The sequence below is a fragment of the Erythrolamprus reginae genome, chromosome Z (genome assembly GCF_031021105.1).
Source record: "Erythrolamprus reginae isolate rEryReg1 chromosome Z, rEryReg1.hap1, whole genome shotgun sequence".
NCBI lineage: Eukaryota > Metazoa > Chordata > Lepidosauria > Squamata > Dipsadidae > Erythrolamprus > Erythrolamprus reginae.
This window is the reverse complement of record NC_091963.1, coordinates 129,592,808-129,617,540: the sequence shown is the minus strand read 5'-3', so window position 1 is coordinate 129,617,540 and position 24,733 is coordinate 129,592,808. Positions and strand designations below refer to the sequence as shown.

Sequence of the window (24,733 nt, the reverse complement as noted above, 5' to 3'; positions counted from 1 at the left end):
GGCTCCACGTGCCACCTGTGCCACCCGTGCCATAGGTTCACCATCGCTGTCCTATACCATTCCAGACAAGTGGCTGTCTAGTCTCTTCTTAAAATCCCCCAATGATGGAGCACCAACAACTTATGAGGCAAGCTGTTTCACTAATTAATTGTTCTCACTTTTAGGAAATTTCTCCATAGCTCTAGATTGGTTTTCTCTTTGATTAGTTTCCATCTGTTACTTCGTGTCTTGCCTCTGTGTTTGGAAAATGGATGGACCCCACCAAATATTGGAACACTACTATGTCAACCCTAGTCCTTCTTTTTAGTAGACTACTAGACAAACTCATTCCTGCAATTGTTCTTCATATGTTTTAGCCTCCACTCCTCTAATCATCATTGTTGCTTTTTTCTGCACTTGGAAAAAGCGAACGGTATGGTAAATCCAAATGTGATCAATTACCCTACAAATATTGTTAACTCTATCTTCTCAATATTTTACCTTCTGCTACAAAAATTAAAGGTGGGTTGGGTGTTTTTGCATGACTCTTATCTAAACAAATATAATCCACACAATCATAAACCAACATTAGAATAGAATAGAATTTTACTGGCCAAGTGTGATTGGACACACAAGGAATTTGTCTTGGTGCATATGCTCTCAGCGTACATAAAATAAAATATACATTTGTCAAGAATCATGTGGTACGACACTTAATGATTGTCATAGGGGTCAAATAAGCAATGAAGAAGCAATATTAATAAAAATCTTAAGATATAAGCAACAAGTTACAGTCATACAGTCAACATGGGAGGAAATGGGTGATAGGAATGATGAGAAAAACTAGTAGAATAGAAGTGCAGATTTAGTAGAAAGTCTGACAGTGTTGAGGGAATTATTTGTTTAGTAGAGTGATGGCATTCAGGAAAAAACTGTTCTTGTGTCTAGTTGTCTTGGTGTGCAGGGCTCTGTAGCGACGTTTTGAGGGTAGGAATTAGAAAGCAATTATCAGAGTTACAAAATGTTTAAATGAGTTTCATCAAGTCTTGTTTTGATTTGTACTTTAACATCAGCCACCAAATTTGTTTCTTGGCCTCTGATACAACCTGAACGTTTCTCGTGTATATACACTCTGCTTGTTGCCTGTGGCCTGTTTCACACGTTTCTTTATTGATTAGGCATGATGGGGCCACTGTGATACTTACATTGATTCGTCAATGAATTTCATTCCTGCTGTGGTCAGGACGTTGCTATGAGCCCAGACTCCAGTGAAGAAGAGACAGATAATAGATGGTTAAATCCGCATTTCAGGCGGGTGCAGAGATGCAGAGAATAAGTGTTAGGGAAGAAATATTATGGGGAGGAACGGGTTAATTACTTAAGTGATTTATTCGTCACGTCCGGGTGCCAGCGGAGAAGAAGGGCGGAGTTTTCAATGTTGTAAATCCATCATGGACGTGTCACGATGCGGCTACGAAGTAAGCTAGTCATTTCTCTGTTATTTAACAGCTGTTTTTATTGCTTTGAACTAACGCAGCCTAGCCATAAATCTTAAGATAAGGGAGGAGGTAAATGGACAATCCAGAATTGGTACTGGTACATGGTGGACCACATCCACTTCAAAATTATGGAAATAAGATTAAATAACTTTGATAAAAATAAATTGGAGAAGCTGATGGCACGATGGAATAAGGTGAAAAATTATATCTTAAGTAGAATTTATGATGACAATGTGAAAAATAAATTCCAATCACTTTTGGTATGTAAAGAAATGTAAACCGGAGCTAAGGAAGAAATTGAAACTTATTGCAAATAATTTAACCCCCTAAATGGTGGTGGGGTTTTATTGGTGTTGGGCACTTTTTCTTTAAAAAGTTAAGGGTGTTTTTTTTTTTTGGTAATAAAATTTAATAAAAATATATTTAAAAAAAAAAGATAAGGGAGGAGAGCTGGAAAAAGGCTTGTGTGCTCTGATTATGAAGAAATGAGATGAAAGAATTTGACTGCCTGTAATGCATTTTGAATACGGAGGATAGGAGGAATAAAGATGGAGTTTTTGTTTATAAAACCCTGCATTCAGTAAGTGTTATTTCCAATTTAACCAAAGTTCTAGCCAGAATCCAGAATACATGCCAAGTGTCACGTTTGTAGGCTTTATAGTTCTGGAGATTTCATGATGAGTGAGTGATATTTGACTGATAGATAGATAGATAGATAGATAGATAGATAGATAGATAGATAAGATAGATAAGATAGATAAGATAGATATAGATAAGATGATCAAACTGGATGCAGTATTCTAAATGTGGCCTTATTAAGGCTTTACAATGTGATACTAATACTTCACATGTTACTTTTTTCAGTGCCGCTGTAATTTCAAATAGTCACTAAACAAATAATTGTAAGTCAAGGACAACCTACGAAAAGGCTAACAAAAGAAAGTCATTCTGGGATTTTTGCCAAACCATGCTGGGGCCCAAATTCCCACCTAATGGTTTTCTTAAATGTCAAGGCCATTATGACTATTTTTGTCCTAGTTCTGAACCTATCTTTCTGGACACATTATACAAAAATGCAGCTTTTCGGAGAAGACTGTAAATCTTTCTGAGAAAGACGGAAAGAAAAGGAGAAAGACCAAGATGGAAGGACTCAATTGCAGCAGCATTGAAGATCAGGTTAGAGACAGAATATATTCCTGGAGAATATCTACCCATATTGTCAATAGGAATCAATGTTGAAACATGGCACATAATGAATTCATTAATCAGATACATGTACAATTAGCACAGGTGCCCCCCAAGGCTGTGTACTCTCACCACTTCTCTTCTCTCTATACACTAATGACTGCATCTCAAACGATCCATCTGTTAAACTACTGAAGTTTGCAGATGATACAACAGTGATCGGACTCATTCGAGACAATGATGAATCCGCATACAGACAGGAAGTTGAACAACTATCCTTGTGGTGTGACCAGAACAATCTAGAACTGAACACACTCAAAACCGTAAAAATGGTGGTAGACTTTAGGAGAAACCCTTCCACCCTTCCACCTCTCACAATACTAGACAACACAGTATCAACAGTACAGACCTTCAAATTTCTAGGTTCTATCATATCTCAAGACCTAAAATGGTCACCTAACATCAAAAACATCATCAAAAAAGCACAACAAAGAATGTTCTTTCTGCGCCAGCTCAGGAAGCTCAAACTGCCCAAGGAGCTGCTGATACAGTTCTACAGAAAAATCATTGAGTCTGTCATCTGCACCTCTATAACTGTCTGGTTTGGTGCTGCAACGCAACAGGACCGACACAGACTTCAGAGGAGAATCAGAACTGCAGAAAAAACAATTGCTGCCAACCTGCCTTCCATTGAGGACCTGTATACTGCACGAGTCAAAAAGAGGGCGGGGAAAATATTTACTGACCCCTCACATCCTGGACACAAACTGTTTCAACTCCTACTCTCAAAACGTCGCTACAGAGCACTGTACACCAAGACAACTAGACACAAGAATAGTTTTTCCCCCGAACGCCATTACTCTACTAAACAAATAATTCCCTCAACACTGTCAGACTTTCTACTAAATCTGCACTTCTATTCTATTAGTTTTTCTCATCATTCCTATCACCCATTTCCTCCCATGTTGACTGTATGACTGTAACTTGTTGCTTGTATCCTAAGATTTTTATTAATATTGTTTCTTCATTGCTTATTTGACCCCTATGACAATCATTAAGTGTCGTACCACATGATTCTTGACAAATGTATATTTTATTTTATGTACGCTGAGAGCATATGCACCAAGACAATTTCCTTGTGTGTCCAATCACACTTGGCCAATAAAATTCTATTCTATTCTATTCTATAAGATCTATTCTACCCACATCAGATATGTGGGCAAGAAAGCAAAGATTCTGCTGGGCCAGTTTCACTACTACCCAGAATTGGCAAAAGTGAGTCTAACTAGAATGGATGAACCTCAGGGTCAAAAGTTTTATTCCAGGAGGTCATATTAAATCCTGAACACATATAAACTTAATGTAAACTGCTTTAAACTTGATTGCAAAATGTTCAATTTTTGTAACAGTGTTGTCAGAGCCTGGAATATTTTACCTGATTCAGTTGTCTCAGGTACTAACATTTACAGCGTTAATTCCAACTTAGCTTCTATGAACCTCATTCCATCTTTAAGAGATTCCTAAAGGGCCATCCGTAAATGTTCTAATATGCCTGTCTTTCCTGCCACATTTTAATTTTCTTATTTTTCTTGTTCTAATTCGTAATTTTTGTTTGACGAATGAATTAACAAATGAATATTATTTTATTTTATTTTTATTAATTGGATTTGTATGCCGCCCCCTTCGAGGACTCAGGGCAGCTCACAACATATAAAACAATATACAATATACATATCTGAAAAATCCAATTAATACAGCTAAAAAACTAAAAATTCTAACAACAATTAAAATCATTCATTCCCATTCACACAGCAAGACTTACTACACTCGTCGGCCAGGGGGCTAGGGTCTAATGGCCCCAAGCCTGATGGCACAGATAGGTCTTTAAACTTTTACGGAAGGCGAGGAGGGAGGGGGCAGTGCAAATCTCTGGGAGGAGCTGATTCTAGAGGGCCGGGGCCTCCACAGAGAAGGCTCCTCCCCTAGGTCCCGCCAAATGACATTGTCTAGTTGAGTGGGACCTGGAGAAGGCCGACTCTGTGGGACCTAGCCGGTCACTGGGAGTCATGGGGCAGAAGGGGGTCTTGGAGGTGATCTGGTCCAATGCCATGTAGGGCTTGGCATATTCAACATGGCCGACATGTAGGCCATGTAAGATATGCTACCTAGAAACCTTGGATATTTTTTTCTTAATTATTCATATCCTGACAGCAGCTAGGATAGTATTCGCACAAAATTGGAAGGGAGGAGACATTCCCAAGGAAGATGAGGTAATAAGAATAATTATAGAGTGTGCCGAAATGGACATGATGACAAGGCGGTTAAACAATCATGAAGAATCAGAACTTTATGATATTTGGAATAAATTGTATACACGGTTAAATAAAAGGAAAAAAAACAAGATTTAAATGATTCGAAAGTATGTATAGATATTAGAATTAGTTTAATTTTGTTAACCTTATAGGTAATAAGTATATAAAAAAGCGAATTTTTTTTTCTCTATTAGAAAGACTTCAAAAATAAGTGGGGTAACTGCAACCCCAAATAGATGTTAAATGTATGTATGTCATGTTTGTCTTTTTGTGGAAAATTTAATAAAGTTTATAAAAAAAAAAAAAAGAAACCTTGGAGAATGACATCCAGAACAGCTAGAGATAATTTTTTGGTGGAAAAGATGTGTGTGGGAGACCACCATCCACCCCCACTCAAAATAACATACCGGCTCTGTATTTCCTGGATGATGGGCTTGGATTTAGTGCGGATATTTTGTTCTGATATAGAGCCCATAAACTTCCTGTTCTTCAGAATCCGCCAATCTGAGAAGGAATACAAACAACTGTGTTAGCTGGTTACAGAGGTAACAAAATGAAGGAATGGCAAGGCAATGCTGCCAGATTCCCCTTCCATTCAGGGACCCACCTCACCTACCAAACAAATGCTCCCCTTGCTACAATTCTTATTTTCTGTACCTTGATCACTGATGTCAATCTTGTACTTTTCTGACAATCCTTCCATGGCTATGGTAAGGAAGAATTCTTTGAGAAATTGGTTGCTCTTGACATGGGCAGAAATAGGAGAGAAAATTGAGAAAGTTTAAGCTTCCTTTTCCCATGGCTGTGTTTAAAAAAATGGCTGGAAAATTGCTTTCCCCAGAGACTTCTCTGTGGTGGCTCCGGCCCTCTGGAATCACAACCCCCCCCCCCCGAGATTCACACTACTTCCACTCTCTTGGCCTTTCAGATCTTAAAGACACATCTCTGTCAGCAGGCTTGGGGCTGTTGAATATAGACACTCTATTTTAACCCATGTTATGACAGAGTCAGTGATGAATGTGAGTGAATGGTTTTAAATGACATGGAGGTTTTGCTAAATCAGTTTTTAGCATGTTTAAGAGATTTAATTTTCAATTTCTACTGTTTTATTTTATCTATTTTATGTTGTAAGCTGCCCTGTGTCCCTGGAGAAGGGCGGATTAGAAATCAAAATAATAAATAAATAAAAATAAAACCCCGTGTGTATCGGGAGCACACTCAGATGTGAGTACTGTCAGTGCAAACCACTATAACATTTACATCGGGGAGGTCATACATTCATCTTCCTGTTGAGCTGGAAAAGGCAATCGGATAAGCACAGGAAGATCCCAAACCCTCATTAAATAAGACTCACCTCTATCTTATTAAAGAAGTCGGTGTTGATGGTGACATCGTAAGCTATGCAACCATTACCACCTGAAAGGACGAAAGAAACATTAAACTGATTCCTAATAGGGCCAATTCTTTCTTATGTACAAAATGCACACGAATTGTGCATTGTTTCTAGTTGCTAGTTGCTCTTCAAGGGATACAATTACATTGTATTTTGTCTCCATGGAGAGGTCCCTATATAAATACATTTCCATATGGAAAAGAATAGGAAAAAAAAGTTTGTTTATTTCAACACTATTTCTACTTCAGTCAGAATGGTTAGAAACATGTATAATATTGCATTTGCATTTTGTAGTAAATTTTCTGCAGAGTATAGGATAGATTCAGAGAATCTATCACTCCTCCACTCGAAACAGAATACCCTACGAAAGTAGACTAACAATCCTGGGTCTAGAAAGCTTAGAACTACAACACCTAAAACACGATCTAAGTATTGCTCACAAGATCAATGTCCTGCCTGTCAATGACTACTGCACCTTCAACCGCAACAACACAAGAGCATGCAACAGATTCAAACTTAATATTAACCGCTCCAAACTTGACTGTAAAAAATATGACTTTAGCAATCGAGTTGTCGAAGCGTGGAGCTCATTACCGGACTCAGTAGTGTCAACCACTAACCTCCAACATTTTTCCCTTAGCCTATCCACGATTGACCTCTTCAGGTTCCTAAGAGGTTAGTAAGGGGCGTACATAAGTGCACTAGATGCCATCTGTCCCCTGTCCAATTGTCTCTCCTTTATCTCATGTATCTTTTCTTCCTTTCATATATCTTCTCCTCTATTTTTATATATTTTCTTCTATCCTTTTCTTTATATATATTACTACATGTCTATTCTCTTCAATGTGTATTGTGTATCGGACAAAATAAATAAATAAATTATAAATAAATAAATAAATCCACACAACAAACAGGAATAAGCAACAGTGCTGTTGCTCTCTACGCTTTCCAACTGCACCTCTGTGAAGTGTATGAACTGGGAAGTCTGAGAGCAACTTAGAAGTAATTCTAAGTGGTTTTCTACTATCTGTTAGTGCCGTCCTCACCTTTGCTAAAAATGGTTTTGTTGCTTCTCAACCCAGCCAGATGCTATGACCTGAGGAGCAATAGGGCATTCAATTGGTTAGATATAAACTGTAAACTGTAATATGGTTTACATTTACATCTAATTGGCCCATTGGCATGGGAGGACAGAGTTTATTACAGGTCCCATCAATTAGGAATGCAATCAATTAGGACCACAAAAACCAGCCTTCTCAGTAATGGCCCCTTCTGTATAGAACACAATTCTCACTGAGATATGGTTGGCCCCCACTCTATTGCTTTCCTGAAAGGCCCTAAAACAGGGATAGCGAACCTATGGCACGGGTGCCACAGGTGGCATGCGGAGCCATATCTGCTGGCATGCGAACCGTCACCCTAGCTCAACTCCAATGTGCATGTGTGTGCTAGCCAGCTGATTTTTGGCTTGCACAGAGTCTCTGGGAGGACATTTTTGGCTTTCAGAGACCCTCTGGGGGATAGAGGAGGGTGTTTTTACCCTCTCCTGGCTCCAGGGAAGCATTTGGAGCCTAGGGAGGGTGAAACATGAGTCCGCTGGGCCCACCAGAAGTTGGAAACAGGCCATTTCTGGCCTGCAGAGGGGTGGGGGGAAGCTGTTTTCGCCCTCCTCAGGCATTGAATGATGGGCGTGAGCACTCACACATCCGCAATAACATGCGCACAAGTGTTTTGGGATCCGAGGAAAAAGCGTTTGGCCATAACTGCCCTAAAACATGGTTTTGTCAGTGGACCTAATGGAGATGGAGCTGATCAAGTGGCTATTTTTATTGTGTTGCTGCTGCTATGGGGAGTGGTGTGTTTTTTTATGGAGTTTTTATTATGTGATGTGCTTTTCAATAGCACTAGCAATATCACTTACATGCTGCTTCATAAGTGCTTTACAGAACTTTCTAAGTGATTTAAAGAGTCAGCATATTGCCTGCAACAATCTGGTTCCCCCATTTGGACCTCAAAAGGATGTAAAGCCAAGTTGACCTTGAGCTGGTCAGGACCGAACTCCCGGCAGCGCGAAGGATCAGCTGCAATACTGCATTGCACTACATCACTACAGTTATAAATGTTATGAGACACCTGCAGTCACCTATGTGTGAATTGGGCAACCACTGTGTTGGTTTGTCTCGGTATAGCTAGGCTATGAAACCTTCGACATCACCAAGCAGAGAATTTTAACCGAGCGTGGATGTGTGATAAAGCCAAGACACAGACTTAATAAGTTAAGTATTATTTACATATAAACAAAATATAAACAATCCAGAATAAGCACGAAGCAAATACAGGATAATAAGCACTGAGCAACTACAAGATTGAAGCACAAAGCAAAATACAATATAGATAATAAGCATGAAGCTAATACAAGAAGATACGCACGAAGCGTAAACACAACTCCCCCTCTCTCAGGCAAAGTGAAAAAGGAAATGACCGAGCAGAATAATGAGCTTTTATAGCTTCATTGAGGAAGCGACAAAACAGCCTTGAATATTAACTCTTCAAGTACAAATTAACTCTTTAAGTGCACATTAACTCTTTAAGTACAAGTTTGGTACAAGTGTACAATATGCAATTTACAATGGCTATCCCTAACAACCATGTACCGTGTACTAACACACTGAATATAAATGTGTTTATTATTATTATTATTATTATTATTATTATTATTATTATTATTATTTATTGGATTTGTATGCCGCCCCTCTCCGTAGACTCGGGGCGGCTAACAACAGTGGTAAAAACAACATGCGACAATCCAATACTAAAGCAGCTAAAAACCCTTATTTTAATAATAATAATAAAGACACTTCCTACTTTGTACCATCCATCTCAGCACCAATCAAGTTTCTAATGAGTTGACCACTCACTCTTGTCCACTTCTGCATGGGGTTCCCCCAGACTCATGGGGATCCGGAAGGTCGAGGCATTCTCTGACTCAATGAGGCAAGCCAGCTCTTCACTGGTTAGATCAGGTGGTGAAGGGATGTGCGGCGACCTGCAGACATTGACAAAAATCTTCTCACCACAACGTGTGTGGGTTTTAAGGCAGAATCCTAGGCAGGGGAGAAAAATGGTACAAAATGAAGATGGTACAAAATGAAGATGTCACATATGCAGCAAAAACTAAAAGTGATGGTATCTTTTTTTGCGATTGGGCAGACTCAATTTCTTCCTGTCTTTGCCGTAGGATTCAAATATGCAGCAATAAAACACAAGTGGAAATTGCACCCATCCATGGGCAACTAGTTCTATTGAAATAAAACAAGGAAAGTCCCTTTGTACACAAATTCAAAGCGGTGTGCCACAAGGGTCTGTTCTGGGTCCTATTCTTTTTAATATGTTTGTGAGTGACATAGGGGAAGGTTTGGTAGGGAAGGTTTGCCTATTTGCCGATGACTCTAAGGTGTGCAATAGGGTTGATATTCCTGGAGGCGTCTGTAATATGGTAAATGATTTAGCTTTACTAGATAAATGGTCAAAGCAATGGAAACTGCAGTTTAATGTTTCCAAATGTAAAATAATGCACTTGGGGGGAAAGGAATCATCAATCTGAGTATTGTATTGGCAGTTCTGTGTTAGCAAAAACTTCAGAAGAGAAGGATTTAAGGGTAGTGATTTCTGACAGTCTCAAAATGGGTGAACAGTGCAGTCAGGCGGTAGGGAAAGCAAGTAGGATGCTTGGCTGCATAGCTAGAAGTATAACAAGCAGGAAGAGGGAGATTATGATCCCGCTATATAGAGTGCTGGTGAGACCACATTTGGAATACTGTGTCCAGTTCTGGAGACCTCACCTACAAAAAGATATTGACAAAATTGAACGGGTCCAAAGATGGGCTACAAGAATGGTGGAAGGTCTTAAGCATAAAACGTATCAGGAAGACTTAATGAACTCAATCTGTATAGTCTGGAGGACAGAAGGAAAAGGGGGGGACACGATTGAAACATTTAAATATGTTAAAGGGTTAAATAAGGTCCAGGAGGGAAATGTTTTTAATAGGAAAGTGAACACAAGAACAAGGGGACACAATCTGAAGTTAGTTGGGGGAAAGATCAGAAGCAACATGAGAAAATATTATTTCACTGAAAGAGTAGTAGATCCTTGGAACAAACTTCCCGCAGACGTGGTTGATAAATCCACAGTAACTGAATTCAAACATGCCTGAGATAAACATATAACCATCCTAAGATAAAATACAGAAAATAGTATAAGGGCAGACTAGATAGATCATGAGGTCTTTTTCTGCCGTCAGTCTTCTATGTTTCTAAGTTTGAAAATGTCCACCATCACAATCCCTACTTTATCCTATCCTTCTGCTCTGCCTCAGTCCCACCCACAGCAGCTTAGCAATTGGAACTGATAATTTTTTTTCTAGCTTTCCAAATTTCTCTGCAAAGCTTCTCCACTTTTGCTGTATATAACTCTCTTTTCCCCTTTTTGATGCTATTTTTTTTCCTAGTGCAGCCTAGGAATATCATGTACCTAGTTATTTTCGTATTTTTAAAAAATTCTGTGTAGAATATAAACAGGGGTAGTCCTCGACTTAAGACTGGTCGTGTTTGAAGTTACGAGGGACCTTCCCAGAACTACCGACAGTCCTTTTCTCAAAGTTACAATGGCTGAACCACCTCCATGTGGTCACATGATTGCATTTTGGGTGCTTGGCTAACAGCTCGTGTTTATGTCTCTTTGCAGTCACGTGACAGCAATCTGCTATATTTTTGTTTCCCCATTGGGAAAAATGGGTTCATATACAGTAAAGACCATAGCAGTTAACAACTGGTAAAAAAAAACTGTAAAAAAGAGAGATTGTCACATGATGCCCCAATTTGCAGACATAATTCGGGCTTAATTATAGTGGTAAGTCAAGGACCTTGTCATTCCCTTATTCATAGCTTTTCCCCCTTTCCCTGTTCCCTTTCAGATCATAACATAGAAACATAGATGTCTGACGGCAGAAAAAGACCTCCTGGTCCATCTAGTCTGCCCTTATACTATTTTCTGTATTTTATCTTAGGATGGATATGTTTATCCCAGGCATGTTTAAATTCAGTTACTGTGGATTTACCAACCATGTCTGCTGGAAGTTTGTTCCAAGGATCTACTACTCTTTCAGTAAAATAATATTTTCTCATGTTGCTCTTGATCTTTCCCCCAACTAACTTCAAATTGTGTCCCCTTGTTCTTGTGTTCACTTTCCTATTAAAAACACTTCCCTCCTGGACCTTATTTAACCCTTTAATATATTTAAATGTTTCTATCATGTCCCCCCTTTTCCTTCTGTCCTCCAGACGATACAGATTGAATTCATTAAGTCTTTCCTGATACATTTTATGCTTAAGACCTTCCACCATTCTTGTAGCCTGTCTTTGGACCCGTTCAATTTTGCCAATATCTTTTTGTAGGTGAGGTCTCCAGAACTGAACACAGTATTCCAAATGTGGTCTCACCAGCATTCTATATAGCGGGATCATAATCTCCCTCTTCCTGCTTGTTATACCTCTAGCTCTGCAGCCAAGCATCCTACTTGCTTTCCCTACCGCCTGACTGCACTGTTCACCCCATTTTGAGACTGTCAGAAATCACTACCCCTATTATCTCACATCCCTCTTGGTAATCAATAAAGGATGAAGATACAAATAAGAGAAAGAAGCAAATTGTTGGGGAAATGAGCAAATGTATACCATAGAATAGGAAAGGTGAAGAATTTCTAATTTCCATGTAGATCTGAGAAATCTTCTCCAATATCTTAGACCTTTTGCACATTCCTTTTATACCAACCTTTTTCTGCAGTAATTTCTTTTTTTTTTTTACCTGGAAGGGGGCGGATGGGCTTGGATTCTGCTGGAGAAGGCATGGAGCCCTGGATACTCTTGGCTGCCTAGGGAGAGAATGGTTGGATGTGTTTATGAATCCTGCCTGCCTCAACCTATCAGCAACCACACTGATTTATAATTTCCCCTTTTTCTGATAGCTAAAAGAAAGCTATTGGAGTGCCTATGCTCTGGAGGTGGTTGCTAGATATACAGCAGACCCCAGCTCCCCCACCCAGTCGCTGCTCTCCGTTCACCCATCTTTTTTTTTTGGAAGTCATATCAACGTATTTTCTTTTTCACCGTATGTTTTATTGTTTCAATACTTTACTATTATTTTATTTTATTTCAATTTCTTTGTTTTGTTTATAGCTGTGAGCTGCTTAGAGTAGCTCCATGGCAAGATAGAGGGATAACTGTTTATGCTTTGTTGTGAGCCGCCCCGAGTTCGCGGAGAGGGGCGGCATACAAATCTAAATAATAAATAAATAAATAAAATAAATAAATAACAGGAATAATAATAATAGAAACATAGAAACATAGAAGTCTGACGGCAGAAAAAGACCTCATGATCTATCTAGTCTGCCCTTATACTATTTCCTGTATTTTATCTTAGGATGGATATATGTTTATCCCAGGCAGGTTTGAATTCAGTTACTGTGGATTTACCAAACACGTCTGCTGGAAGTTTGTTCCAAGGATCTACTACTCTTTCAGTGAAATAATATTTTCTCACGTTGCTTCTGATCTTTCCCCCAAGTAACTTCAGATTGTGTCCCCTTGTTCTTGTGTTCACTTTCCTATTAAAAACACTTCCCTCCCGAACCTTATTTAACCCTTTAACATATTTAAATGTTTCGATCATGTCCCCCCTTTTCCTTCTGTCCTCCAGACTATACAGATTGAGTTCATTAAGTCTTTCCTGATACGTTTTATGCTTAAGACCTTCCACCATTCTTGTAGCCCGTCTTTGGACCCGTTCAATTTTGTCAATATCTTTTTGTAGGTGAGGTCTCCAGAACTGAACACAGTATTTCAACTGTGGTCTCACCAGCACTCTATATAGCGGGATCATAATAATAATTATATAATAATAATAATAATAATAATAATAATAATAATAATAATCCATATCAACAATCAGCACTAGTCAATAAGACTTCTGATACACTTTTAAATATTCAGTTGATTGACCTTCATACTTAATGCATAAAAGATGATGATGATGATGATGATGATTATTATTATTATTATTATTATTATTAATCTCATTCTCTACAAGCCATCCAACTAATTGTCTGTCTGATCACACCTGCAGGAGTGAGGTTTTTTGGGGGAAAGACAAAAAGAGAGCAAAGCCACTTTAACCTGGAACTTTGGAAAGCATAGATCAACACTTTTGGTACATGCCATGTGAAGAAAGATGCCACTGTGCATTGTTATTAAACAAGCACAGTCATTGGACAGTGGATAAGGAAGAAGATATCGCACAAAGGCTCTAATGCCAATTACAGTGGAGTTCTACACTTCTTCCAACATTATCAACTACTTTTAAAACTGCATACGTAGGCTAAATTGATATCAATGTCACCTAGGGCAGAGTTCCACAACCTTTTGGCTTTGTGGGCCAGCGAGGAGGAGAGGAGATGATTTTACAGGAGCCGGGATGGCGCAGTTGTTAGTTCAGCACTGCAGGCTACTTCAGCTAACTTTTAGCTGTAGTTCAGCAGTTCAAATCTCACGACTGGCTCAAGGTTGACTCATCCTTCCATCCTTCCAAGGTGGGTAAAATGAGGACCCAGACTGTTGGAGACAAGAGGCTGATTCTGTAAACTGCTTAGAGAGGGCTGTAAAAGCACTATGAAGTGGTATAAAAGTCTAAATGCTTAAAGCCCTACATGGCATGGGACCAGATTGCCTACGGGACTGTGTTCTGCCTAAAGAATCCCAGAGGTCAGTTAGATCCCACGGAATTGGCCTTCTCCTGGTCCTGTCACCCAGGCAATGCCGTCTGGTGGGGCGTAGGGGAAGAGCCTTCTCTGTGGCAGCCCCCACCCTCTGGAATCAACTCCCTCCAGAGATCCGTACCAACATACCTTTGTAGGATCATGATGACTTTACTCTTGTGTGCCTGAAATTGCCTACAGATGCATAATTTAATCTAAAATTATAGTTCCGTCAAATTGCTGTTAGCAATAGTCTTGAACAAGAAATGAAGATGTCCTTCCAGAAATTGTTTCTGAAGAGCCACGTAGCCTTATCTATATAACTGTTGAGATGGTTCAGAGGCAGACACCCCCCCCGCCAATTGGATACCCAGGAAAAGAAGGGCATTGTTGCAATATTTATTACCCCCACCAATGATTTCCATAACCACTTATTGGAGCTCCTAATCTCCTCTAAGATTGGAAAATGATGGTATGCTCTTCCTTTGGGGAGGTGGGACTGGAAAATGTCATGTGAACTATGAAATAGGAATGCCAAAAGTAAAAAGCCAAGGGCCTGCTAAACTTCCTTCAATGTACCATGCACATCCACATTGCAGCCTTCATACCAACCAAAGATATCACATTAAAGTCAGTATTTTGATTTAACGTGTAAAGTGGGGAGAAATAACTGAATAATTAAAGTGGAGGTGTATATTATTATTATTATTATTATTATTATTATTATTATTATTATTATTAAGATTTGTATGCCGCCCCTCTCCAAAGAGGATACAATATAAAACAGTGAATACAACAAATCTAATTAATTAAAAAAACTACGTAAACTAAAAACCCAGTATATTAAAATCAATCAAACAATTCAATCACAGCCCTACATGACATTTATTGGCCAGGGGAATCTAGATCTAATTGCTCCAAGCCTGGCGACATAAGTGAGTCTTGAGACTCTTGCGAAAGGCGAGGAGGGTGGGGGCAGTGTGAATCTCTGGGAGGAGCTGATTCCAGAGGGCCGGGGCCCCCACAGGGAAGGCTCTTCCCTTAGGTCCCGCCAAACGACATTGTCTGGTTGACAGGACCTGGAAAAGGCCAACTCTGTGGGACCTAACTGGCCGCTGGGATTCATATTAAACTGGGTGGATTCAATTTACAGGGATATTAAATGTTTTTTGAAATATGGATGAAGCTCTTCCTCAACCTGAATTTCTATTGTAAACTCATTCTACTCTTTTATGGCAGAAGTCCTGCTTCTGTTGCGAAACAACCCAACATTTTTCTTAAATGTGAGTAAAATGGCCTTAACACACCTGAAGTAAAAGGCGATTGAATTCTTCCTCTTGTTGTCCTTCTAATTCGGCCGATAACAGCGACTTATCAGTAGCTGATGCCATGCTGAAACTGTTGGGCCCAGTAGAGTCTACAAAATGAAGTGAGGTTTAAGAACCAAAATTTAGGAAAAAAAGTGACAAACTATAAATCAGTTTTTCCTATCCAAGACCTGTCATGATGTTTTGACTATTGTAACCATAGAACAGGAAGTCCTTGATTTACAACCACAATTGAGCCCAAAATTTCTGTTATTAAGTGAAAGAGTTAAGTGAGTTTTGCTTCATTTTATGACCATTCTCATCAAAGTTGTTAGGTAAGAATTGTTATGTTTTTAAATCTCAAGTTAAGTCTTGGGGATCTGTGGCAATAGTCCATCGCCACAAAAGATATTTCAAGGGTTAGGGTTAGGGAAGAAAAGGTTGAGAACTATTGATTTATGGTATCAACATCTCCCTTCCCTCCAAGGAAAAACAATAACAACAACAGTTTTCTTTTTTCATTCTTACAATATTGTTGCAGCCCTGACTACAACAAACAACTGGTCAATTATTACCTAGCAACCTAAATAAATGGAAGAAAAACTATATTGCAATCTGGCTATACTATGATAGCTATCTGAAATTTCTCCCTTTACTCCTACCTCTGTTAGTAAAAGCTCCATTCCTTTGATTCCCCAAATGAGACTACAACAGCAAAATCCTATAACTCATGTTAGCAGTCCAAATCTCCTCTTAAAAACCTCATTAAACTCTGTACAATTAACTTCCTATGGAAATGAGTACAGGTAGATCTCGATCAGCACACTTAATAAATCTTATAAAATGGCTGCATTATTCAAATTTGCACTATGCAAATGATATTTCTTTGGAAAATACGATAATTTCTTTAAGATTGACATTAATCCCTCCAAAATGTTAAAACAGGTATGAAGACAGAGCCTGTTTTGGTTTAGTAATTAACTACCTTGCAGGGTTGTTGTTATAGAGAAAATAAGAGAGAGGAGGCGCATTAGGTATAAAGACAGAATTTAAAATATTTTTTAAAATATTACATTCATAAGTTCCCCCCTAAATGGCTTTCTAGTACACGTTTACCTTTTTGCTACTATACTCACAGTACCCCTAAATGCTATTGTTAATATGTTGGCAAACATGACCTGGTATCAATTATTTGATTATAAAATATTATTTGATTTATATTTATATTATAAAAGATATAACTTTTATTAAGGAAAAATATGGATTAAAAAACCTACATATGAAATTAGAAAAAAGAAAAAGATTTTAAAAGATCGGAGAAAAAGTGACAAACAGTAAAAGTCAACAGCATGAAAGAAAAAAGAAAAATCTCAGAATTTTTTTATGGTGACTACAAATATAATTATCACCAGTTTTGCCTTTCTAAATTATATATTTTATCAGTTCAATTTGTCAGTTTTCCTCAAAAAGTCTATGAAAGATTTCCAGTCTTTTATAAAAAGTGTGACCTGGTATCAACATATAAATCACATCATTGTAAGTCAAAATTTACACTGTTTGGACTCACGCTGATCAAGACCTACTTATACAGTTTACACACCCTACATCAGTGTTTCCCAACCTTGGCAACTTGAAGATATCTAGACTTCAACTCCCAGAATTCCCCAGCCAGCATTTGCTGGCTGGGGAATTCTGGGAGTTGAAGTCCAAATATCTTCAAGTTGCCAAGGTTGGGAAACACTGCCCTACAGGACTGTTAGGTGAACGGCACAACGGAACGGTAATTCTGTCATTTTGAAATTGCTACCTCTCAGTTAAAAACACTGCTTTCCAGTCCACAACGGAGAAGCAATTTATGGCTCCATTCTCTAATCTTTGCAGTGCTCTTTATAGAAATGGGATAACGAAAAAGAATCCAAATCGAGAACTAGCAAAAATAATGTTTTAATAATTCGCCTGGGCTCCGCTTTTTACTCACATGCTGTAAATATGCTGTAGAAAGAACGCAGTTTCCTTTGTTTGTGGGGGGTTAAATTGAAATACTGTACGCTCATTCACACACTAAACACGCATCTCTGTGCAACGAATGTCTCTTTCCGTTCACTGAGAGCCGAGACGGAAAGACGCACCGCCCAAGTTGGATAAACTTCCCACGCTTTGCATAGCGTTGATCCGGAAGATGCTTTAGAGATGCTTCAAGATCAGCATAGACGTACAAATTTACAGAAGTGAGTCATATCGGCAATGTCAAGACAAAACTACTTGATGTAGAAGAGATGGATTATTTCTATGTCTATGTTCATCTGGCATTGCTTTGGGGCTGGATTTTTATCCCAATATGATAGCCCCGCCTCCATATAACGTGACCAGAGCGGCATTTTTAAACCACTTATTTATTTAGGAAACGATTAGCCAATTACAGTATAAGCCAGTGGTTTCCAATTTTGACAACTTATTTTATTTATTTATTTATTTGTCCAATACACAATACATATTGAAAAGAATAGACATATAGTAAAATATATAAAGAAAAGGATAGAAGAAAAGATGTAAAAATAGAGAAGATAAATGAAAGGAAGAAAAGATATATGAGATAAAGGAAAGACAATTGGACAGGGGAGGAAAGGCACACTGGGGCACTTATGTACTTTAAGAACTTTAACCAGCAGAATTCCTCAACATGTTTCAACTCTTGGCTATGGGATTTCTGGGAGTTGAACACCATGCATCTTCAAGTTGCAAAGGTTGAAAAAGACTGGTATAAAAGATTAACTAGGAGGTGGATGGATGTATCAATATGCAGAACATATTTAGTATATACCAGCGATGGTGAACCTTTTTTTCCTTGGATGCTGAAAGAGCGTGGGCATGCGTTAATGCACAAGCACGAGTGCGCATACCCATAATTCAATGCCTGGGGAGGGCAAAAACAGCTTCCCCCACCCCTCAGAGGCCCTCTGGAGGCTGGAAACGGCCTGTTTCCAACTTCTGGTGAGCCCAGTAGGCTCGTGTTTCACCCTCCCCCATCCCCCCTGGAGGCTCTCTGGAAGCCAAAAATGCCCTCCCAGAGCCTCTGTGAGAGCCAAAAATCAGCTGGCCGGCACACACATGCACGTTGGAGCTGAACTAGGGAAACTGATCTGCATTGGTTGCCCATCAGTTTCCGGTCACAATTCAAAGTGTTGGTTATGACCTATAAAGCCCTTCATGGCATCGGACCAGAATATCTCTGGGATATGCACGAATCCCAGCAACCAGTTAGGTATCACAAAGTTGGCCTTCTCCGGGTCCCGTCGACGAAACAATGTCATCTGGCGGGACCCAGGGGAAGAGCCTTCTCTGTGGCAGCCCCGACCCTCTGGAACCAGCTCCTCCCGGAGATTAGGATTGCCCCCACCCTCCTTGCCTTTCGTAAACTCCTTAAAACTCACCTCTGCCGTCAGGCATGGGGGAATTGAGACATCTTCCCCAGGCCTATATAATTTATGTATGGCATGTTTGTGTGTATGTCTTCTTTTTAAATAAGGGGTTTTTAGATATTTTTAAATATTAGATTTGCTATTGTACATTGTTTTTATTATTGCTGTGAGCCGCCCCGAGTCTACGGAGAGGGGCGGCATACAAATCTAATAAATAATAATAATAATAATAATAATAACAGCTTGCGTGCCAGCAGCTATGGCTCCATGTGCCACATGTGTCACCCATGCCATAGGTTCGCCATCACTGGTATACACTGCTACAAACTTGTATGGTTTTCTCTGATTGATTGGTTAGTGACCACATAGATGGATTTTCTTTATGATGATCTGTCTCTAAACTGGAACCTTCAGGTCTTCAAATGGTATTCCAATAAGTCTGCGACCAAGTTTGAACCGAACCTGGCGGCAGCCATTGCCACACAGAGGGAAGGAAGTTGAAATGCCTTTCTAGACACAACACACAGCATTCTCGTGAGAACCAAAGTCATCTTTACCAGCGACATATAAGGATGGGGAAGGATTGCCTGGAGAGCCCGCCAATTAAACCAATTGGCGAACTGACCTGAGGCACTTGGGGGATGGGGTTATTTTTTATTTTGAATATACTAAACTGAGATAAAGATTTAGAGCTGGTTTTCCTATGAAGCTGTGCCATATGATGTACTCAATAAAGAAGACCTTTGGGAAGGACCATGAAACCATGAGACAACGATGAAACCGCATACAGACGGGAGATTGAACAACTAGCCTTGTGGTGCGACCGGAACAATCTGGAACTGAACACACCCAAAACTGTAAAAATGGTGGTAGACCTCTTACAATACTAGACAACACAGTGTCAACAGTAGAGACCTTCAAATTCCTAGGTTCTATCCAGTGAAAGTCTACACATTTTTTTTACTACCACTCTGTGGGCGCGGCTTATTTTGTGGGTGTGGAATGCAGGCCGTATGATCAGGTGGGAATGGCTTAATCATGTGACCGGAAATGGCTTAAAGGTCATGTGACTGGCTTAAAGGTGGCCAACTTGACATCACTCATGTCAAGAGTTAGGATTAGGGTTAGGATGCCTGGTATCTCCTTGCCTCAAAGAGATACAATTTCCCTATCTATTTACTATTATTGAACATCCAAAATATACTATTTAATTCTATGTATATATGCCGTATGTATACATACATATGACACACAGGCACACAAAAATATAACTATCTATTATATATACTGTAGGTGTATGTACACAAACGCACGCACGCACAGCTCTTCTAAAAGTATACACATTCAATCTCATTTATTGTGATAGGAAAAACATACCCAGAGCCCAGAAGGGAAAAAAGAAAAAAAATCAACATTTTTCTACCGGTTCTGCGCACCTGACCATATCTTAAGAGCCCACCCCTGGTTCTATCACATCTCAAAACCTAAAAAAGGTACATAACATCAAAAACGTCATCAAAAAAGCACAACAAAGAATGTTCTTTCTGTGCCAATCTAAGATGTTCAAGCTGCCCAAGGAGCTGCTGATACAGTCGTACAGAGGAATCACTGGGTCTGTCATCTGCACCTCTATAACTACAGTATTCGATTTGGTTCTGCAACCCAACGAGACCCACACAAACTTCACAGGATAATCAGAACTGCAGAAAAAACAATTGCTGCCCACCTGTCTTCCTTTGAGGACCTGTATACTGCACAGGTACTGTATATAGATCTGATGTAGATCTATAGAATCATATAGAGTCATTCTGTTCTGTTCATTCTGTTCTGTTCTGTTCTATTCATTTTCCCCAGGTGGTGTTGAAAGGTTTTAGCGTTAATTAGTCTCTAGGGAGATAGCTGAAAACAAATCAAATAAATAAACAAAATAAATAAATTTGACGGGGGAAAGTGGTGCGATGCTGCTCTATGCTAGGCTTTCAATGGTTATAGCCAGGAGGTTCTCTCTATATATATAGTCCGCATGCTCCGCCTACACCTTACATCTCGACTCTTCTCTGCCGTGGAGCTGAACTCTATGGCAGTTGGGAGGTCGGAAGTGACTATGAAAGCAAAGGGAATGCTGTTGAGTTGCGAGATAGCTGCTTTTCGCTATTGAAAAACCGAGCAATCCAGACGTGAGTTAATGGCTGGCTTCTCAGCTACGGGAAGCAGCTGCGAGGCTCCTTCAGTGTGCGATCTCTACAGCTCCACGGATTATGGGCCGGTTCCGGAGGCGCTTGGGGCAGCCCAGGTAAGGGACTGCATTGGAAGGGATCCCCCCTCTCACGTCTGACTTCCTCGGCTTTCGGCGGAGAGCGCAGGATATGGTGGGGCGTTAAGAGGAACGTGATCTGTGGGCTCCGAAGGAAAGCAATTTGGGATTCCCGCGTCGCGCTAAACCACAAAGATGTGGGCACTCAGCACGGGGGGAAGGGGAGAACTTACTTAACAAGCCGTCATTAAGTCATCGTGGTTTGCAGCGGCTGGGAACCGAACTTTGCAAAAGAGGGGTTCCAAAGCGAGCCCGGGGAGATATTGCTTTATCCTTATTCCTCCTCCAAGAGGTACTTTTTTTGGCCCCGTATTTTAGGGTTGTTTTTTTTCTTCCCCCAGCCCCGCCGCTTCCCACTCGCCTCTGTCTCTGACCTTCGCTCCTTCCACGACAGCAAGCTTCGCTGGCTGAAGTCCGGGTCCTGCTCGGATACGGCGGAGTTTACTGATAATCCAGGTTCAGGAGGACGTGTCAGTCACTCCCGCGTGTTTTTGTTGTTTAGGCGCTTCTAAAAGCGAAGCGCTACTGGTGGACGCTCGAGCGGCAGCGCTTCTGCCCCGGTTCCTTCCACTAGTTTTAATCGACAAACGTAGCCTTTTCCTTAGCCAAAGAAATCTGGCTGAGAAAATATCATCCTTGCTGAGAAAAATCACAACGAAGATTTCTAGCCCAAGCGTTAGGGCCCTAGTAATTTCCATATTGTGTTTACTATTTTGCTTTTGCTGCATTGGAATAAAAGTTTTGGAAACTTCTGCCTGGCCCGGTTGAAATTAGCTTTAGCCTTAAAATTGGGGTTTGAATGATGCATGAATATAGCCCCAGCCCATAACTGGGAGAATATTCATTGGATTGTAACTGCAAAAGTCTGTCACTCAGAATCGTCCGAATCCGAAAAGTTTGGGTACCTGAACAAAACTTCAACGAAAGAAGATGAGCTGGGAGGACGCGGGATGAAATAGAGCTTTTCTTCTGGAGTCCGCTAGATCAGTGTCATCCCCACTTAACCACTCTGAAAGTTTCAGGCAAGTTCGATCGATTCCCAATTTTTAATCGCTAATAGGGCTTTAGTGGCGGTGTAGGAATCCGGAATAACTACTGCGATTCAGACCCGGGCTAACAACGCCTTTAAAGCAAAACCGTATTAAATGCAGCTGGGGAGAGGGGGAAACCTTCCCACGCCGTGCAAAATCAGGAATAGAAATCAGCCTAGATCGTGAGAACCGCTTTTGACCCCCGGGTTCCCAAGGAGGTAACAACTCTGCTGTCGCGTGGGGTACAAAGCAGACCCTCCCCCCTCCACACACACCTCGCGCCGGCGCAGACGGCTCCAGAGTCCCGATTTAAATCGCGTTCATATGCATACCACGGGCTTGTTGGCCAATAGTTGCGCAGTAAGTCCCACCTCGGGTTACGTGCTACCGCGGAGGTACCCGCCTCGCTCGGTCTTCTGGGTTAGGGAGGGGAGGGGGTACATCCCGGCATGCACCGGTATTGGAATTTTTTTTTAATTAAACAGAGGTGGCAGAGCGTTTTCCCCCTCCCCAATTTCCTTCGGTTTGACCCTTCTGCTCCCGCCAACCCACCGACCCCGGGATGTCTTCTCCTTCCCCTTCTTCCTTCCTGGGCCCGAGGTCCACGGATCGCGCTAAAGTGCCTCGAACTCGCGCGGCCACTTGGAGCCACCGGGAGACCCTGGATTTCCTCGCCTTGTGGGGCGAGGAATCCATCCAGACGCAGCTCAACCGGTGCCACCGGAATGCCGACGTCTACCAGTGGATCTCCGAGCGCATGGCCGAGAAGGGCTACTTCCGTGACGAGGACCAATGCCGCACGAAAGGCAAAGACCTCAAGAAAAGTTACAAACAAGCCAAGTTGCAAGACGGCGTCGCGCGCCAGCGCTGCCGTTTCTTCCACGAGCTCGACGCCATCCTGGGCGGCGGGGGTAACGGTTCCCGCGGCATGGACGGCGGCCCGTGGTGTCAGGTGGTCGTCAAGGAGGAAAGCGACCCGGAGCTCGATCCCGACCCGCAGCCCCAGGAGGAGGAGTACGCCTGGACCCAGGCCTCCGACACTGACGGCAGCGATCTGGAACCGCCAGGCGAGTCTGCCGGCGCCGGCGCCGCCGTCTATCCGTCGTCCTCTTCTCAAGCGGCTGCCCGTCCTCTTCTCTATGCGGAGCCCTCGATCCTGCACCCTCGGGGGGCCGGGATCGTAATCAAGGAAGAGAACACCCCTCCGCAGGAAGAGGCCGATCCCCACGGAGGAGGAAGGGGAGCTGATGAGGATTACCTCTACCATGCTTCGGAACACTCTCCAGGAGAGATCCGCCGCAGATCTAGGATGGTGGAGGAGCCTCTGCTTCAGCTGGCGATCCCGGGACATCTGGACACTCCCTGGAGAACCGGGGTAAAGCGGAAAGGTGAGAAAAGAGAGCAGTTCACTTCTGGTTAGGGGGCAGGAGAAGGGAAATTGGCTTTATCCAGATATCAGAGAAGGACTGGACTTGGGGTCATCAATTGTTTGCAATCTTAGAAATAAAGTTCTCCTTTGAGTTCAGTGGAATCCATTCCTAGGAATGTGAGCTTAGAACTGGAATAATTTTGCAGTCTGTTCAGATTCCTTCGCATCTGTCATTTCCAACAAGTGCCCGTTTGCAAGGGGTTTCCCAGTTAAAAGTTTCAGGTATTAAGTGCAAGAGATAAGCGGGTGAATTGCTATTTAAAAGATGGGTTGAGCTGTTTCACCTTCATTTTTATCTCTGTAACTGGGACCTTGGACTCTTAATGGACAATCACTTAAATATGAGCCAGCTGTTGTGCTTCAGCTGCCCAAAAACCCAACATAGTTCTAGACCTCATTAACCGAGGGATCATGTGAAGTGTTAATACTGTAGCATCTTATAACGCCTTGGTAAAGCCACACTGGGAATACCACATCTAATTTTGGTCCTCATGTTGTAAAAAAGATGTTGAGGCTCTAGAAAAAGTGTAGAGAAGAGCAACAAAGATGATTAGACGACTGGAGGCTAAAACATATGAAGAAAGATTAGGGGTGATGTGATAGCATTGTCCCAATATTTTAGGGTTTGCCACAAAGAGGAGGGACTCGGGTTATTCTCCAAAGGAACTGACTGCAAGACAAGAAGCAATGGATGGGATGGGATCAAGAGAGAAACAACCTTAGAACTAAGGAGAAATTTCCTGACAATTAGAACAATTAATCCGTGGAACAACTAGCCTTCTTTTAAGAGGAAATTGAATAACTATTTGTCTGAAATGTACACCTTTTGCAACCTTCTAACAAAGCAAAGTCAATGGGGAAACCATGTTGCTAATTTAACAACTTCAGTGATCCATTTAACAAATGTGGAAAGGAAAGTTGTAAAATGAGGCAAAACATGCTTAACAAATCTCTCACTTAGCAACATAAAGTTGGGCTCAGTTGAGGACTATCCTTAAATTTGCTGTTTTTTTCCTATTCCTTTTTGCCAACAATAGTTCCTCTATTGTTTGTTTGT

General features: G+C 41.0%; 2 protein-coding genes across 6 annotated transcripts in view; one reads left to right on the top strand and one right to left on the bottom strand.

Annotated features, from left to right (window-relative positions):
- PIH1D1 (PIH1 domain containing 1) overlaps positions 1 to 21,681 on the bottom strand; it is a 38,605-nt gene extending 16,924 nt beyond the window's left edge. For 2 of the 5 annotated variants that reach the window (XR_011556868.1, XM_070727879.1), the window contains exons 1-7: positions 17,462 to 17,629; positions 15,484 to 15,593; positions 12,232 to 12,298; positions 9,287 to 9,472; positions 6,330 to 6,391; positions 5,633 to 5,717; positions 5,383 to 5,479 (exon numbers count right to left, since the gene is read on the bottom strand). Coding sequence is in view for 4 of the 5 variants with exons in the window: in XM_070727879.1 (XP_070583980.1) it covers positions 5,383 to 5,479; positions 5,633 to 5,717; positions 6,330 to 6,391; positions 9,287 to 9,472; positions 12,232 to 12,298; positions 15,484 to 15,593; positions 17,462 to 17,537 (683 nt within the window). In the remaining variant the exon portion in view is untranslated. Of the gene's footprint in view, positions 1 to 5,382; positions 5,480 to 5,632; positions 5,718 to 6,329; positions 6,392 to 9,286; positions 9,473 to 12,231; positions 12,299 to 15,483; positions 15,594 to 17,461; positions 17,630 to 20,628; positions 20,802 to 21,389 lie in introns of those variants that run through there. The other 3 variants (XM_070727881.1, XM_070727880.1, XM_070727882.1) reach the window with 3 other exon arrangements.
- Positions 21,682 to 21,937: 256 nt separating this feature from the next.
- ALDH16A1 (aldehyde dehydrogenase 16 family member A1) overlaps positions 21,938 to 24,733 on the top strand; it is a 58,047-nt gene continuing 55,251 nt past the window's right edge. Inside the window, exon 1 of the mRNA XM_070728552.1 lies at positions 21,938 to 23,635. Coding sequence (XP_070584653.1) covers positions 22,810 to 23,635 — 826 coding nt within the window. The 5' untranslated portion in view covers positions 21,938 to 22,809. The remainder of the gene's footprint in view (positions 23,636 to 24,733) is intronic.